The sequence below is a fragment of the Triturus cristatus genome, chromosome 4_1 (genome assembly GCF_964204655.1).
Source record: "Triturus cristatus chromosome 4_1, aTriCri1.1, whole genome shotgun sequence".
Classification (NCBI taxonomy): Eukaryota; Metazoa; Chordata; class Amphibia; order Caudata; family Salamandridae; genus Triturus; species Triturus cristatus.
Genome location: NC_140585.1, coordinates 525,983,998 through 526,002,571, shown reverse-complemented (window position 1 = coordinate 526,002,571; position 18,574 = coordinate 525,983,998). Strand labels below are relative to the sequence as shown.

The following is an 18,574-nucleotide window of genomic DNA, read 5'->3' as shown; positions in this document are numbered from 1 at the left end:
GGTACCACTTTTTGCTGACAATATTTTTTGCTTCAGCATACACCCAGACCTATCTTTGAGGGCCGTAATGCTGAACTGACCAGATGTGCTGAGGCCTCAGGCATCCAGCTGGAATGCAGATCCAAGACAACTTGGTTAAATTTGTATGGAAAAGAAAGAAACAGTCTCCAAAGTGACTTTGACTTGCTCCCCATAGAAGGTGGCCTGGGCCTACCAGATATCTGCTCTTTTTGCTCCTTCATCGAGGTGGCTCAGATCCACCCAGCGCTCTGTTGGAATTACAATCCAGATGGGAAGGCCTGGATTTAAGTGGAGCAAGCAAATTCTGACATTCCACTTAAGCACTTATTGCGGCTCTCTCGCAGAGCTTGTAGGGTGGGCTTACTCTCCCCTTCGGTTCACTGTCATCCGACTAGAATATTGGCATAAGATAACCCACTATAAAGGGTCCATGACGTCCCATCGCCAGTATCACCAATCATTTTACAAACAACCTTTTGCCAGGTAACACAGACCCCACTTTCATTACCTGAAATTCAAGAGCCCCACCATGTTTGGGCGAACTGTTTTTGAAAACTGTGAGCTAATAACAGCAGATGAGATGAGCCACCACTTTAATCTACCCAACACAGAGAGAGACCTTTTCCATAATCCAGCTATGCCACTGTGTCATATAGGGATCTTCAGGATAAACTGCGCGAGGCCCACCCCAGCCCACCAGAAGCCCGGTTTTGCAAAACAGACATTGTAGGGAACCCTGCACCCCCACCCCCTCCAGCCCTGTTTTGCAAAAAGAACATCACATGGCTTTAAAGAAACTTTCAGGGATTCAAAACCCATTATAATCCTAAATACATTCTACAATGGGAAAGTGACGTATAACTAGACACCCCAGAAGTTGCATGGTCCACGGCTTGAATACGGGCAATTAAATCCTCGCTTTGCATTAAACATGAGAGAATGGTTGAAGCAATGCTATCTTCCACCTGTAAGATTAAAAGCCATGTTTGAGGGTTCAGATGTCTTTTGGCAGGACTGCGTGACAAGGGGTACATATGTTTCATGTGTGATGATCATGTGTTCATAGTAAGATGTTTTGTAGTGAGGTTCTCACACGTATCTGAGCAACAATAGGAGTAATTCTGCCCTTGCAGCCGCCTCTGGGAGATATGGGCGAGAACAATCTTTCTGCCTAATACTCCGCTTGGAAAACTGATTCCACATTTGTCGCTTACAGATTGTCAGTGGCGCAATGTGGAACCAATGTTTGGCCCCGTCACTCATCCTGTGGTGAAGCAATGAGAAAACGATCAGAGATGGATCATGATATGGCCTATACATTTGATAAGTTAGGGCTCCACAGAAAATAACTCCAAAGAGAGGCGGAGACCCGGCAGTGATGTCAGACCTACTACAACAGTCCTGGTTCTGTGACCTCTCTTCACCCCAAGAGGTAATGAGGAATCCTCATTGTGACTGTGGGAGATGGGTTCACCTCTGGATACAGACTTGGAGCCCCCAAGGACACTACCGGGCCAGGTTGAATATATGGCCTCCTCCATTGTGGTGATAACACGATTGTGCTAATTGTAATGGGGCGCAAGCCTGCCACTAAACAGAGCCACATCACCATTGTATATTATACTATTCTATGTTGAGTAGCTTGGATCTGTGCAATAAAATGAAAATAAAGTTGTAAAAAAAAAAGAAATGATTAGTGAGATCAAATAAGTTGACCTTGTGAGTAGTGCCCTGTTTTCTTCGGTAAAGGTGTTCTAGATGTTCTAGAATGTAATCTGAGGGAATAAGTGGCGTTTGCCCAAGTCGGTTCTGGACTACTGTGGCATTAGTACCTTTGAATTTAGGTGATAAATGTGGAAATCTGCTTTCATTAGTATGCTTATTCCAAACAACTTGTTATTGGGCCTCATTTATTTTCACTGGCATGGTATAAATAAATGGATAAAACACGAGGGAACCTACTCAGATTCACCAAGCTGCACAGCCACATATCTTAATGAATCAAATGAATTACATTCAAATAGTTTAATCCTCTGTTTATCCATATTACTTTTACTTTGAATCCTTCTTTGTTTCAATGTTTATTCAATTCGTTTTACTCATTCCAGTGTTTTGCAACGATGTTCACACAAGCACAGGAGCACCATTGAGTTCCACATGTCACGATTTTATTAAAAATAACCCAATGCATTTCGGGATTAAAAATCCATTCATCAGGGGCATCTAAAATACAAAAGAAATAATTTTAAATGATGCCATCAGAATTGTCATTACTCTCCCAATATAACTGACAACTGAGTTGCTTCCGTTTTACCCTACAATTATTTCTCCAGTAAACATTTGAAGCAACATTTCAAATATGTATTAAAACACTGCAAGTCTGATGGCACTACACAATCCAATATTATGGACAACAGTCCTTTTAGCAAAACACCCGTGCAATTAGCAAAATGCTGTATTTAGTCAGTAAATCCTCGTGTGATAAGCCAACGCTTTCATTTGCTTTTGAGCAGCTTAGCTTCTAATCTCGTTTACCGTGACATATGATGAAAGACGTCCCTTATTGTAAAACCTAACTTGCAAAATGCCCATTTCTTTTTAAACAGCATGCCGAGTTCCATAACATGTTCATATTTCATTGCGTGCCGAGGGACGCTTTGCCTTTCAATGAGAAACTGCAGCAAACATTCCAAGGCCTGCTCAAGGTTCATCAGCCCGCCTAACTTCCCTCAGGTGGTAAGTCGCGTGTCTCTGTACTGAAGCTGTTAACTAATCTAAACTGCAGACAGTTTGTGTAACGCACTCGTTCGCCTTCCTCCTTTCATTCCTCAGAACAAACCACGCATCCCATCTCATTGAAAGGAAAAGCGCGCCTCGGCACGCAATGAAATGTGAACACGTTATGGAACTCGGCATGCTGTTTAAGGGCATTTTGCAAGTTAGGTTTTACAATAAGGGACGTCTTTCATCAAATGTCACGGTAAGCGAGATTAGAAGCGAAGCTGCTCAAAAGCAAATGAAAGCGTTGGCTTTTCACACGAGGATTTACTGACTAAATACAGCATTTTGCTAATGGCATGGGTGTTTTGCTAAAAGGACCGTTGTCCATAATATTGGATTGTGTAGTGCCATCAGACTTGCAGTGTTTTAATACATATTTGAAATGTTGCTTCAAATGTTTACTGGAGAAATAATTGTAGGGTAAAACGGAAGCAACTCAGTTGTCAGTTGTATTGGGAGTGTAATGACAAATCTGATGGCATCATTTAAAATTATTTCTTTTGTATTTTAGATACCCCTGATGAAGGGATTTTTAATCCCGAAATGCATTGGGTTATTATTAATAAAATCGTGACATTTCAAACTCAATGGTGCTCCTGTGCTTGTGTGAACATCGTCGCAAAGCACTGGAAAGAGTAACACAAATTGAATAAACATTGAAACAAAGAATTAAAAGTAAAAGTGGGGGGAGGAGCCTAGCGCGCAACCAAGATGGCCGCGTAGGTGCGGGGCTCCCGAGGACCTCCGCGACCTCCTACGAATATCCTGACATTATCCTGCTCTGGATGAGGGGACTAGGTTGGTGAACCTGAGCTGAGGTGGCACCCGTTTCCCGCTTCCGAATCGGACCTCGGACACCGGAGTGAGCACCGATTGAAGTGTGCGGCCTTCCCCTCGCCGGACCCCGGATTTGCGCAGTGGGGTGATCCAGTGACAAAGTGAACAACAGCGGCAGGCAGGGCCTGGCGACTCGCGTGCCCCGCACGTTCACTTTCGCTTTCGCACCACCTTGTTGTCTCTGCAAGGTTGGGTCGCGGAGCCCTTGGTGTTGGTGTGGCCTTGCTGGGAGACCCTGCCTGCCCGCAGGCTGTGATCCACCCCGCTGCCCCGAGGGGGCCCCCCCGGATCCTGTGTCTGCTTTCCTGCCCTACACGACGTGGCTGGTGCGACTGGGAGACTGGCGGCCATGGCCACGAAACAAGATGGAGACCGGGTAAAGACCAAATCGACCCGGCGCGGCGCCGTCCATCAGGCCAACAGTATGGACCGCTATACCCTCCAGAAGGGATCGCCCGATGGACCGCGCAAGCCCCCTGAGAGTCCTCCTGATGCCCCAGACCTGCCCGCAGATTTGACTCTGCGAGATGTTATGGGCGCCATTGCCGAGATGAAGGCCTCGGTGGGCCAGCGGTTTGATACACTGGCGCAGAAGATTGACTCGGTCCTTGTGGATGTTGGCCTGGTGAGGGCCAATCTTTCCAAAACCAATGACCGAGTAGATTCTTTGGCCCACACCGCATCGGGCCTAACGACAGATGTGGCGGCCTTGCAAACGGAGGTGCGCCGGCTTAGTCGGGCGACGGCGCTAATGGATCGACGCCTGGAGGACTCCGAGAGTCGGGCACGGAGGAACAACATCCGCATTATCGGGGTGCCCGAGGGACGCGAGGAGGCGGCGGCGGATCTTTTTGTGGAGGACCTGATTGCTACCCATCTCCAGCCACGGGGGCTGAGCAAATTCTTCGCTGTGGAGAGGGCTCACAGGGTTCCTGGGGGTCGACCGAATGTCGGAGCCCCTCCGAGACCTCTCATCACCCGGATTTTCAATTTTCGGGATAGAGACGCTATCCTGCAAACCTCCAGACTGCATGGACCGGTCAAGCTAGACAATATGGAGGTTAATTTCTATCCTGATTTCACTCCAGCGGTCCAGAAGCAGAGACTGAGCTTCCTAGGTGTCAAACGCAGTCTTCGGGACCTAAACCTCAAGTATGCCATGCTTTTCCCGGCCAAGTTGCGTGTGGAGGTGGATGGTCTCACGCATTTCTTTGATCGTCCCGAGGCGGCCGGGGACTGGCTGGATACTCTGCCCGGGGATCGTGATCGGGGGGGCGGGGGGGGGGGGGGCGGCGGGGGGAGACGGCACGCTGGATCAGGACTGAGGGTCTCATAATGGGCCTCACTCTGGACGAAAATGATGCCACTTTTAATTCTGCGTCAGTTTTTTGTAAGTTCCCCTCCTATGGAGGTTGTGTTGGGTCTCTTGGGGGTTCTCCCTCCTCCTCTAGGGGGCTTAGTTAGTCTAACTACACATGGGGCGACAGGCACACTGCACGTTGGGGGGGCTGTTTGGGCTCATGCAGGGGTGCAGGGAGGGGGGAGTTCTGTTGGGGTGGGTGGGTAGGGATGGGGTGTTGTTCGTTTTTACCACAAGGCAAACGTATTATTGTGTTGGTTTTAAAGTGCTCTCCGGGGTACGGATGATGGCTTTTGTATATGATGGGGGGTAGGGAACTAACTTTGTTATCCTGGAATGTGAATGGACTGGGGGACAGGATCAAACGGGGTGTGGTCCTGCAATTTTTGAAGCGAATCTCGCCTGATGTAGTCTTTCTGCAGGAGACACACCTCATTGGTAACTCCTTCTGCGCCATGAATCGGCGTGGCTATCGCCTAGTGGCTCACTCGGGCTTTACGTCCGGCTCACGGGGTGTGGGCATCATGGTGAAGAACTCGCTCCCGTTGGAGATTGATGAGGTGCTCCACGATGATAGGTGACGCTATACGGTCTTGGTGGGAAGACTGGAGGGCAAAGTGGTTGTCTTTGTGTCAATATACATCCCACCGGGGCTGCAGTCGACCACTTTTGCGGACCTTGGGCGCCTTCTCCTTGGCCTTCCGGGGGGGCTTTTGGTTGTGGGGGGGGATTTCAATGCGGTGGTATCTGGATCTTTGGATCGTCACCCCCCTAGGGACCTCCCCCGGGCACAGGAGTGGCTCCCCGGCCTCTTAGATACATTTGGATTAGTGGACTGCTGGCGTTTAAAACACCCCGCGCAGCTACAGTATACTTTCCACTCGGGAGCCCATGGTAGTCTCTCACGACTAGACTATGTCCTTGTCCCGGCGGCCTATGTTGGGAGTGTGGGAGAGGTACGCCATTTGCCACGGGGTATTTCGGACCACTCCCCGCTCCTACTGCACTTTGATGTCTTTCCGAGGGGTGAGGGTAGGGTGGTCCCAATCAATCCTTGGTACCTGCGCGACCCCTCCATTCGCGCTGCATTGATTAAATCCCTTCAGCGATATTTTGATGAGAATGTGGGGTCTGTGCCTTCGGCCATACCGCTATGGGAGGCCTTCAAGACGGTACTCCGAGGAGAGGCCCTATCCCTCATTTCCCATGCCCGGAGGCGCGAGCGGGAGGAGGTGACCCGGATGGAGGCTGAAATAGCCGAGTTGGAGGGGAATTTAGAAGGTGGGGTGACGGATGCTGCATTACATGTCCTCCAACTCAAGCAGGCGGCCTACAGGGCCCTCGTCACGGAGGCGGCCAGGGGCCTCAGTAGAGAGCAACAGGGGCGTTTGTATGATGTGGGTGATGAGGCTGGTAAGCTTATAGCGTGGTTGGACAAAAAAGAGAGAGCGAATCGTGTGGTCCCGCTGATTGAGAAAACGGATGGTGTGTGTGTGACTGAGCCAGAAGAAATTGTCTCCTGCTTTGCGGATTATTTCCATGGGGTGTATTCCCCGGTGTCTCCCTGCTCGGAAGAGGATTCCCTCGCCCTGCTCAGTGATATTGCGCTGCCCTCCCTTTCTGGGGAGGACAGGGTGTCGTTGGACGCCGCTCCCACCTCCGACGAGATCGCCCTCGCCATACGCTCGGTCGCTTCCGGCAAGGCCATGGGTCCGAATGGTCTCCCTATCGAGTTGTATAAGTTACGACCGGATACGCTGGCACCCCACCTCCGGGCTATGTTCCTGGCCGCACACTCGGTGGGCTCCCTCCCGCCGGACCAGCGTCTGGCTACAATCGTGGTCATCCACAAGGAGGGGAGACCTCGGAACCGGGTTACATCCTATCGGCCCATTTCGCTGCTGAATGCGGAGCCCAAGATTCTCGCTAAGGTACTGGCCAATCGGTTGGTCGGCGTGGTGGGCGATTTGGTTCATCAGGACCAGTCTGGCTTTATTCCTCATCGCAACACGGCCCTTAATCTGCGGCGTTTGCACGGTGTGCTCGCACGTGCCCCGTTTATACGGGAGCCGGCCATTTTGGCGTCCTTAGACGCCACCATGGCGTTTGACACGCTTGAATGGCCATATATTTGGGCGATGCTTGCGAAGTTTGGATTTGGCCCAGGGTTCATCAGTTGGGTCAAATTGCTATATTCGGGCCCATTGGCGCAGGTGGTGGTGAACGGAAGAGTATCGGCTCAGTTTGAGCTGGGCCGCGGCACTCGACAGGGCTGCCCCTTATCGCCGCTCCTTTTTGCACTTGCCTTGGAGCCCCTGGCGGAGTGGCTGCGGTGGGAGCCTTCCATCCGTGGTCTCCGCTGGACCCCCGAGTACGCGGACCGCGTATCCTTATACGCTGATGACATCCTCTTGTACCTAGCTTCCCCACGTAAATCACTCATTGTACTAGTTGATGTTCTGCATTCATTCGGTCGTAACTCCGGTCTGGTCATCAACTGGGCTAAATCGTGTGTGTATGTTCTCTCTGGGGAGGCTCCTATCCTCCCGCGGGGCTGTCCGATCCAGGTCGCCCCGCAGGGATTTAGGTACCTGGGTGTCTTCATTACTCTGGACCCGGAGGCTCAGTATGATCGGAACTTGCTTCCCCCCCCTCCAGCGTCTGAAAGAGGATGTCGCGCGCTGGCGGCGTTTGCCGCTTTCGCCGCTCGGCCGGGCGGCATTGTTTAAAATGATGTCGTTGCCGCGTTTCCTATACACGTTACAGAACACGATGGACCTTGTCCCAGCGCGCTACTTCCGAGAAGTGGAGAGTTTGCAGCGCTGCCTGTTCTGGGACGGGAGGCCACGTATTGCCCTGGCTAAGCTGACGCTCCCCTGGTATGATGGGGGGATTGCCCTCCCGGATATTAAACGGTATTATTGGGCCTCCCAGCTAGCCGCAATTAATCAGGGCCTATATGGGCCAGCCTTAAACCCTGCGTTTGAAATGGACAGGATGCTACTTCCAGGTGGTGACTATAATCGAGCGCTCTACTCTAGCGCGCCCGACGCTCGCCTGACGGGCCCCACGCGTGTCATGGTGCAAGTGTGGCACGCGGCTAATACTGCAATGGGGTGGAAGGACCGTTTGACCCGGGCGTCACCACTATACGCATCTGAGCGGTTGGACTCCTTGTGGACCTCGAAGGGCTTTGAGAAGTGGGATTTAATAGGCATCAGCAGAGTGGGGGATCTCTGGACGAGGGGAGGATTTAAAACGTTCGAGATGCTGCAGACAGAATTTCAGTTGCAGGGCAGCGAGTACTTTCGGTACTTGCAGGTCCGGCATGCGCTGGGCTCCGTCTTTCCGGACGTTGCCTCCATCCCGGAGTGCTCCCCCCTGGAGGATAGAGTGCTGGACGGACACGTCCCTGACAGCACGATCTCACTGATCTATAAAAAACTAATCAACGATCGCTCAGACTTGCTGACTGCCCTTCGTGAGGCTTGGGTAGCCGATGGGCTGGAGCTGGACGACGAGGACTGGATCTCCGCGGTGGCCTCCCCGAAAGAGGTGGCCATACCGGCTCGCCTTCGTTTCGTCCAGCTCAAGATACTCCACAGGGTCTATATGACGGGGCCAAAGCTCCTGCGTATGGGCTACGCCGAGGACGGTTTGTGTAAGCGTGGGTGTGGTGCGCTGGGGACCTTTCTGCATATCCTTTGGGAGTGCCCGCAAGTGGAGGGGTTCTGGCGAGGTGTGCATGAGGTGCTGCGAGTGGTCACGCATGTGGCGCTGTTGCCCGAAGCGAGGAGATGCCTGTTGAATGTGTGGGAGCCTACCGACTACTCGGTGCCGCAGACGTGGTGGGTGACTCTGGGATATATGGTTGCCAAGCGTGATATTGCCCAGCTGTGGGGATCCCAGAGCCCCCCGACAGTCTCGGCCTGGAAGCAGCATATGGACTGGTGCATGTTTCGGGAAAAGGTGGTGTATGTGGCGAGAGGTAAGCCTGCGACATGGGTGAAAGTGTGGGGCCCCTGGAACGCCTACCGCGGGGGAATCTGTGCTCCACCCCTACTGCCTGATCCATCGCCGGCCCCGTCCCCTTAGCCAACTCATCCCCCCGGTACCTGGGCATCGGGTGTCCCCAATCCTAGTTTTGATCTCTCCCCCCCCCCCCCCCCCCCCCCTCTTGAGATTCCTATGGATGGCTAGATTCCCCCCTCTAGGGGAGCACGTGTTGCTATTTCGATTGAGGATTGCCTTGTGGGTTTGTTTGTGTTTGCTGTGCTTTAAATTTAAAATGGAACCGTATGATGGGGTCTGCATAATGTGGCACGCAACGATGTTATCTCCTGTAAATGCTCGGCAGCGGCACCATGTGTTTCACAAATGTATACCGTATGCTCCTTTTATTGCTAGCGGCCGGCCGGAAGGTTGTAGGCCCATACCTGTAAAAAATTTTGAGTCCTGTAATAAACGGTTTCGAAAAAAAAAAAAAAAATCATGCAGTGCTTCATAACCACAAATAAATTAAACTTCCCTATGAAAAAAAAAAAAAAAAGTAAAAGTGGAAAATATGGATAAACAGAGGATTAAACTATTTGAATTTAATTCATTTGATTCATTCAGATATGTCGCTGTGCAGCTTGGTGAATCTGAGTAGGTTCCCTCGTGTTTTGTTAATATTGCAGCGCAATGGGGCGGAGCGCGGACAAGCTTGCACGCCTTTAAAGTTCTGAATTGGTTTAAACACTTGACAAAGTGGATTACGCCGCTGTGCATCTCACCACTTTAAGTGATAACTAAATGTATGCCATGCCAGTGAAGGGAAGTGTGGCCAAATTACACATGCTGTTTGGAGCAAGTGTATTTATAAACGGACATTCACACAACTTTTACAACAGTGCAAAGGTCAAATTCCAGTTTCTTACCACAGTACAGCGAAATGGGCATGAGAAAAACACTGTTTACTGCCTCATAGTTTGCCTGTTTTAACTAGATTACTGATCAAAAAAGTAAACAACCTTACCATTAGGGAGGACCCTCCAAGGTGATTTTACCTAACTTTCCAAAAACAACCACATGCAACTTGGTTTTGGTTAAATCTTTTTAAAATGATCTCTTCTTAAAGCAAACGCAGCTCAAAAAATACCACAGCATAAACCATGTGTAGGTTGTAAACTGTTGTTGCACCTACATCACGTCGTGCACACAAACTGAATATAACCATGTTTAATGTAATTTCAGTGCTGTGATTTTTTTGTAAATCTTTAATCCAAAGTAACCTATAAATTATGTAGTACAACAGCTTATTAATTATTAAATGTGTAGCATCATCTGCTATTTGTCTGGTCTCTTGGCACTCCTAATAGATGTAAATTAGTTTAGGAAATTATATAATATGAATTAAACACTGATCTATTGTCGCTCTTGACCTTTTTACCTTGAAGTTTTCAATGTTAATGTTTTTTAATTTTTCAAATAGAAATGCTTGGTTCCAAAAGCAAATTTAACATGTCGCTTTTTTCTGAACCTATTTTTAGGAAGAGTTTCGACCAAAGTATTTTTTACATTGTTTGCTATCGCTGGTCTCTTCGTTTGTTTCTTTGGACAACGTTTCTTGAAAACAGGTATGGAAATTAAAAACCCAATTTGTTTTATTGTTTTTAAATTACCCTTACTGTCTAGATTATATCCTAATGTTCGAACACCGATTTACAAGCACTGGCTGCCCACTAGGTGTTTTACATTTCCTGGTAATGCAAAATTTTTAATTTACCACAGAGTACATTTATCATATCGTTAGTGGTATCCCTGACTAAAATGGTGAAAAAATGAACAATGATCCTTATGAAAAGTGTTTTCATTTCTCTTGTCTCTTTTTATTTTTTTATTTTTTTTATTTGGTTGTTTAATACGTTAGGGTTTAGCATTGCATTCATTGTTTAACAGTCTGTTAATATATTTTATTTCAATTAATTGCCTTTTGCTTAATACCTTGGAAAAAAAGAATACCAATTAATGAGAATATCTCCCTTCAGTCATTGGTTAGGTGGCTCACAGCTAGCGGGATGGGCTAAGCCAGTTTGCTTCCAAACACACGCATCTAGCATCGTGTATGGGTGTTTTATTTATCGATCTACAGACGTAATGCAGCTTTACAGCTCCCAAAACAGATCTAGTAAACTGTTTTTTTTTTTTTTTAAAGTTTTTTTTTTTTTATTCTAAGGTATGTAGGTTTTGTGATGCTCTGCATCTGTAGTTTTCTTTGCAGTTTGTATTTTTACTGATGTTTTCGGCCATGTTTTCCATTTTACCAAATGGTTCCCCACCTGGATTCTTATGACTATTTATTTTTTTTCAGTGTAAAGAGCACCAGGGAAACTCTCACGTTTTCATTTAGAGATTTGTTTTATGTTGTTTCATTCCATAGAATGGCCCCACTAAGTATTAAAAAAATGCATCACTTATGGAGCAGCTGTAAAGCCTGTGCTCTTGTATCATTGATGCCTGGACAAGTGCGAGTTGATAAATTGCTGTTCGGGGACATTATGCTGTCCTTTCTGTCCCTTACTACTCATTCAAACGGGGATGTGGAGGTCAGTCATCCACCAGCAAGTAGAAGGGATGTGTACTTGAGTAGGAGAAATTGCGGATGATGAGGGAGGATGGCTGTGGCAGCTTTGCTGCTGGCTTAGTTCCTTGCACCTCTGTGATTTAATCATTTTGTTCTTTCTTGAGTTCCTTAGCAGGGTCGCTTAGTCTATGGAGACTTTTCTATGATCCCTTCAGGCTCCGAAGCAGACTGTCTTCTCCTGTGGAAGGATACCAGTTTGCAACATGGCTCTACCCATAGACCTGGATATATCTGAGCTTCTGAGTACAATTTATGATCAACATTAATCCCTAATACCAGTCAACCTCCGACCGTTTTGAAGTACACACTTCATAAAGACTGTGATCTGTGTCTTTTGGACCTTCTGTAGTCATGAAATTCCAGAAGTGCAAAGAAAGGTGCACGTTCTCAGCATTCGCCTCAGAAATTAAATCTAAGCACCTGGTTCTTTTACGTAGGAATCGTTTGGGCAGGAAATTTGCTGCTAAATGTTTTTAAACACTGCAGTCTGCATGACCTAATTCTAGAACTTGGGGGCCTTTTGGAAAGTACAATATTACAGTTTGTTTCACAAGCCCGCCTTTTCCATATTTGCCCCCTTGAGGTGTAGGTTATTTACCTACATTTAGAAGTAGACCTGGTTTAGACCGAAAAATGCCTAATATCCGACCCATTCAGAATTTGGCAGCAGAAATGGGTAATGCTTGCGAACATCTAAAATTGAAAATGGTGGTGATCAATTACTCGAGTCAGAGACCACTTGCAAGTATTAAACCAAGCAACAATTATGAGGAGCCTTGTGGCATCTCGTCACGGACCCTGTGTGGGCAGTTACCCAAGAGGTGACCTGTTCAGTAAGGCACTGGGAATTTGCTCTCCCACCTCCTCCATTTGCAGTCCATATTAAGACTGTCATTCTGTTTCACTCCACCACACATTACAGTGTGATGCAATCTGTGCCTGGCCATCTTCTTCAGAACATGTACTAGGCAGCTTGAGTTTCTTTCAGAGGTCCCTGATGCAAATGCGAGTCTGGACAACTTATGCATGATTTACTCCTACTCAGGCCTTGACTCGCTTAAAACAGGACAAAATGGTTTGTATTCTGCAAAATCTGGACATTTCCATCACGCTAATGTTGACGTTAAGAGCTCAAGTTATCAGTTTATACAGTCTAATTATTGGGTTGAAATCCAAAGATCACTGCTGTCCCGTCTGGAGTATGCCTACATGGACAATGTAGAAACTTTGAGCGATCTAGAATCGAGGATCCAGAGTCTGAGAAAACAATAACACAGTATCTGCCACAAAATTGACACATGGAAACTGCAAGATCATATTTAAACTCTTAAGCATTATAAACATGGTATACTGGAGCAATATCTCTATATAAATTCCACTTAGGGCCAGCAGTGCATCAGACTCTCTTCCACCTCTGAGGGTTTTGGCCTGCCAGCTGAAGGATCTACAATGTTACATTACAGGCAATATACCTGTCCGTACCATGCTGCTACATGGCAGTACAATCCTGCTGCAATGCACATGGCTATTTCTGATATTAAACAGCTGCCAGGCTGCCTGGTGGCACTCGGAAATATGCCTAAATAAAGCAGTTTTACAAGACATTGATGCCACTGCATGTTAATTAAGATAATTTTATGCTATTCTTCTCTTGCAATACATTTTTTAAATGCTAAATTAATCTTTTTTTTTTTTTATTGCAACCATATTTTGCCAAGGGCCACAGTGCATTGGACATGAAAGTGAAAAGCTAGTTCTGTAAAAAGTTATTCTCATAGAGGACTGATTTGGCGAGGACAGGCATTCATTGTGTCTCTGAAGTATAAACATGAGAGTAATAATACACATTTGCGTGCGATGAGTCTTTTAAAGGGTAAATTGTGAGGGCATGGCCATTGTTGGGACCCAACAAGATGTGTCCTAGTGAAGCATCAGAACATGGGCTCTGACGATGGACCGGTCTCATTCAGATTGCTTTGATCTCTGAAACAAATGTAAAAAGAAGTAATACAGAAAACTTTGGGGTGTTTCCAAACTCGCAGGAGCACCCTGCAATGTGTAGTGGCTGCTCACAATGATGAGAAATGTACCCATTCTCACGCCGTGAACATACAAGTCTGTGGAAGATGTTTTGTGCTAACGGATCTGATCCTGGGACCGCTCTGGCCAGCTTCCTCACATTCTTTGGTGTAGGCTTGCTGGCATTGTGGATGTTGGAAGAGACTCCACAGATAAACTCCAGATGGTAGGTAGGTGCAGCGGGACACGTGCGGAGTAATCCGGGAGCAGTAGGAGACATAGGTGGAAACTCAATGTTTGCCCTTAAGAGTAGCAGAGATTAAGGCCAGCATTTGAGAGTGTATCCCTCTGTGTGGTGTGGGAAGGCCCGATTGCTGAATGTGGGGACTTGAAGAGACTGAACCCCCTTCTCGCCCAAACCAAGTTGCTCATAATGCAGTAGATATTATGAAAATGCCTTGAGATGAGGAACAACTGTGAATTGATGTTAATTTATGAGCAGAACTGGCCATGGGTTGCAGGAAACATGGCTTTTAGCTTTCATTGCAACTTTAGGCTCATTACCTGGGGTTGTTTCTCACTGCTTTCTGCTTTGAGTGGTGACTATGCTGCAAATTTCAGCTGCATCAACATTACCATAGGCCGTGTATCACTTGCTCTTTCTCAATCTCACCTCTAATCCAGCCATAATATTGGGAGAATCGAAACCTATAAGCCACCATGGAGAATGCCTACATTGAAATGGAAAACTCTCCTTCAATAAAGGAAGCCTTTATGAAGCCTAACTCTGACCTGAAAGATTCAGCATCTTCTGGAACCACAGAGCTTACTCTGGAATCCTAATATTTAGACCTGTGCAGGCTCCATCAATGTAGGGGGACACACTACTCCTGATTCAAGAATGTCAAAAAGATGTTCATGCATAGGAATTTGTGGAATCTATTAGAGAATGTTAACATTCTGTTGGGTACATCGAACTGCATATTTCCCACCTTTTGAATGTCCTCAGATACCACACTGACCCTGGAATACTCTGCAATAGCACCCGTGCTCCTGCAGGTGGCACCATCTCCCTCCATTAATACCTTGGTTTCGCCTGCAAATGGAATGACAGAGCTGCATATAGGTACTACCCCTGCACACTGATATCCGTTCCTCCTATTCTATGCTCTTTATCGTTGAACCAGAGCCCTTTTCCATGCTCTTCGACGTTGATCCAGAGATCTGCTCCCAACCCTTTTCGGGCTTTTACCCAATTCTTCTAAAAATGTTTTTGGACTGTGTGCACATATAGCTACAAACACCCCCAAACAACATGGGTTTAAGCATTGCTGCACTTGTAGGAAGCAGATGTCAGACACTGACCCCATGATGGCCACTTTTGGTGCCTCTGCACCTAACATGACTCCAAATCTTGAGACAAAGGTTTCCGGATTAATCAATCTGAAGGCCACCAGGGAGCTGGATGCAAAGCTTTGTCATAAAATGCAAAAAGTGGGGTTGATTCCGGTCCAAGTCATGAGATCTTTTCTAATCCCGTTTGCCATTTTCAGGTAAATCCAAGAAAAAAGTTGAGACGTTTAAACCTAAGCAAAAGTCATAGCTGGATTAGTCACCACCTCAGTGCTCCTGCAAGTGGGAGTGGATGATCCATTGGGTTGATTCCAGCACCAACAACCTATTTTGAGAAAATGCCAGCCCTGGAACTGATGCACCTGGAGTTTCTTGGGCCATTCTTGACTCTGCAGCAGATTGAATCCTTTGAGGAATCCATGCTGCAGTCCTTTAAAATGGTTCTGGGTCCCTCTGGTGCACCTCCAGATCCCATGGATTTGTTTGAACCTTCAATCAGGCTTCTGCTGATAGATCCTTTTCCAACACACTCACATCAGCCACCCACTGGTGCCAGGCCATGTGCAGCACCTTTCCCATGCTGGTTCTTGCTGTTGGGGCATAAGCCTGTGCCCGTGAGGCGCTGGTTCAAGAATTCATCCCAGCTCTGCGAGCAGACCCGGAGCCAGTTTCTGTAAGAGCTTGCTTAGGTCACGCTATATGACCACTAAGGGCCAGCCTGTGATTGATAATGACTCTCCTTCTCTGCCCTGTTGGCAGTGATACAGGAGATTAAAGGCTATTTTCTCTCAGAACTATATTGATACTGGCCTATATCTAGACCATGAAATTGCTAGTAGCCTAGACACTTCACCTGAGATCAATCTGAATTTGGCCATGAGGCCCCCATTTAGGAAAGGTCTTCCTTCGAGGTGGTAGGACATAGCGCCATGCAGACAGTGGAAACTATGGTGAACCTTTGAACAGAAATTCTGCAGCATGTGCCATTGACATCTGAGCCTTCTCTGCTGTTTAACAAGGCCTTAACTGAGATCCATATGACTGCATTCCGGTCCACCTGTGAGCCATGCTTAGCACCCCTGACCGGTTTCAGGGTATCCTTCCTTCCTCACACAGCACCCATCTCTTGGGAGTCTTGTTATGCAGGCTGCAAAGGACAAGAGGAATCTTAATACCTTTTCTTCGGGTCCTTGGGATAAGCCGTATTTTGGACAGGTTTTCCATTTTACAATGTGATTCCTATGGCCTTATTGGTTTTCTTTCAGCATCCTTTGAAGTGGATCAAATACAATGAGCACCAAGAAAGCTCTTTTTCATTTCGAGACTTGTTGTATATAGTCTTAGCAGTCAAAAGAAAATCTCCATGATTCTAGGTAATGGCTAAATAACAAAAATGATATTTGCATCCAGGTCACCACTAGAACAGCTGTAAAGCATCTGCTTTGGTAACGTTGAAGTTTAGACAAGTGTAAGCTAACAGTTTAATTGGGAACCTTCTTTTGTCTCTGTCTCTCCTGCCTTCTACTGGTAACCCAGACATTGAGGTTATAGGCATTAATCTGTCAATGAGGAGGAGAGATTACTTTGAATAGAGGAAATTGTGGCTGATGATGAAGGATGATTTTGGCTAGTCTGCTGCTAATTGGTTCTTGCATTTGTCTTCTTATAATTTGTTTAGGAATCCAAGAAGATTGATACCTTAAGCAAAAGAGTTTTCGTCAATCTGAACTCTTCATGTCTATTGAGATGCTACACATACCTTGTGGGAACATAGCACGCAAGTTCTTGCCTACCCCCTTCCCCACCTTTCCATTACGGCTTCTTTTTCCCTCTCGCCAGTTTCAATAACTATGCCATAAAATCTATAAGTTACTTGCCACCTCCGGCTGACTGTCATAGGCAGCCTTCAGAATCCTGTTAAACACTTCACCCCTTTCATAACTCCTAAGGAAGGGATGATCGTAGAGTATGTGTAAACAACAAAAAGAGTAATTCAGAATCAATTATATGTGCAAAGAGCAGAAGGAGTAGTATTTGCTTTTAAAAGAACCCTCAATCACCAATCTAGTTGGTGACATGCTTCATCATGGGGTTCCCACCAGAGCAGTTGAATGCCACTCGTGTGTGCTACGAGCCTGTTTACAGCAGAGCGGGTAGTTTTCTTGAAGTGCAGAGTGAGATGGTGCTAGTTAAAATTACCTTTACTTAACCTAAAGATTTTTAATGATGGGAAAGTAAGGTAAGGTTAAAACTACAATGAGGATGTCCTGCTGGTATTAAATGACCAGTGACATCCCTCCATAAAAACAGTGAAAGGTTGCCGGTCTACATGTTTCAGCCTCCAAATGCAAATTAGCGAGGCTTTCTTCAGGACCGTGACTGTCACGGTGGTATGCACACGCTAAGGTGCACCCTCTCCTGTGGCAGTAAATACCGCAAACTTACGGTTTTTCTGTTTTCAGCGTTGTCTGAAAGGAAATATGATTTTCTGAAAGAGAAAGCAAATTGGAAAGACATCCAAATCAATCATAAGTACATGTCAAAATTGTGGCGTTGTAAAGAGACGCTTCAAAATCTGTGCTGCCATACGTGAATTAGGCTCACGTACCTATGATGCCCCGTGTGGAGTGCATGTTTTAGCACTATTACGACCATATTTGTATCTTGTGGTAGAGTAGTTAAAAAAAAAAACTACCTGTGAGGCGTATTTTGCCGGTTACGATGTTCTACCAAAGCCATTGCAAATTGAGGGCTGGTGACAGAATGAAAGAAAGAAGGGAAAATTAAAGACCAAATAACGTGAGTATCACTTGACAGGGAGAATACCATACACACCACAAGCATGGTGAAAGCGACGCAAAGTAAAGCGATAGCTTACATCTGAGGTGATATGTTATTGCCCCATGGATCCTACCGGGATGGGTCGGTCTGTAGTCACACTCTAGATAAAAAAAGTGTCAGGCTCATATCGAGAAATATGGATACACGCAAAATTTTACCTCGTGCTGGCTTGAAGTGGACAGGTATTCACTACTCCAAGACCGATCTCCCGCTTATGGTACCTTTTCAGTTGCCGGTCCAGGACCCCGTGGATACCTGGGTCCGGACGTCGGCTGTATTTAACCATGGCTTCTGCGGGAAAGGCTGGTGATTTCTGCATTACGTCAGAGGCATAGTGACACGAATGTCAGGCATAAACACGTCGGCACATCTCCAAAGCAAGCGCTGGTGGTGACGCGCCGCTTCTCACCATATGCTTTTCTTCAAAACTTTTTGAAAAACTTTATCAAACGGTATAAAAAATGTGACTTGCGTCAGTTATTACATGTTGCTAGATCGATGTGCCGAGACAAGGAATGGTATCAATAAAGCAAGCACTGTTAGTAATGCACCGCTCCACACAAGGTGTATGTTTTTATTTTTATTTTTTATAATTACTTGGAGCACTCAATTGAACAGAATTGATTGAACAGTGCATAGTGTTTGCAATACTAGCGCCAGGTCATACTTGCTGGCAGATCGATCTGCAGGGACAGGGAAGGGTATTAATTAAAACAGAACCTAGTGGATACAGATTA

The 18,574-nt window shown here is 46.7% G+C and overlaps 1 protein-coding gene across 2 annotated transcripts in view; it reads left to right on the top strand.

The window, feature by feature from the left end:
* The window catches only part of TM7SF3 (transmembrane 7 superfamily member 3), a 213,197-nt gene that overhangs the window by 151,216 nt on the left and 43,407 nt on the right, over window positions 1-18,574 (top strand). For both annotated transcript variants that reach the window (XM_085652794.1, XM_085652792.1), the window contains exon 7: window positions 10,531-10,617. In XM_085652794.1, coding sequence (XP_085508920.1) covers window positions 10,531-10,617 — 87 coding nt within the window. The remainder of the gene's footprint in view (window positions 1-10,530; window positions 10,618-18,574) is intronic.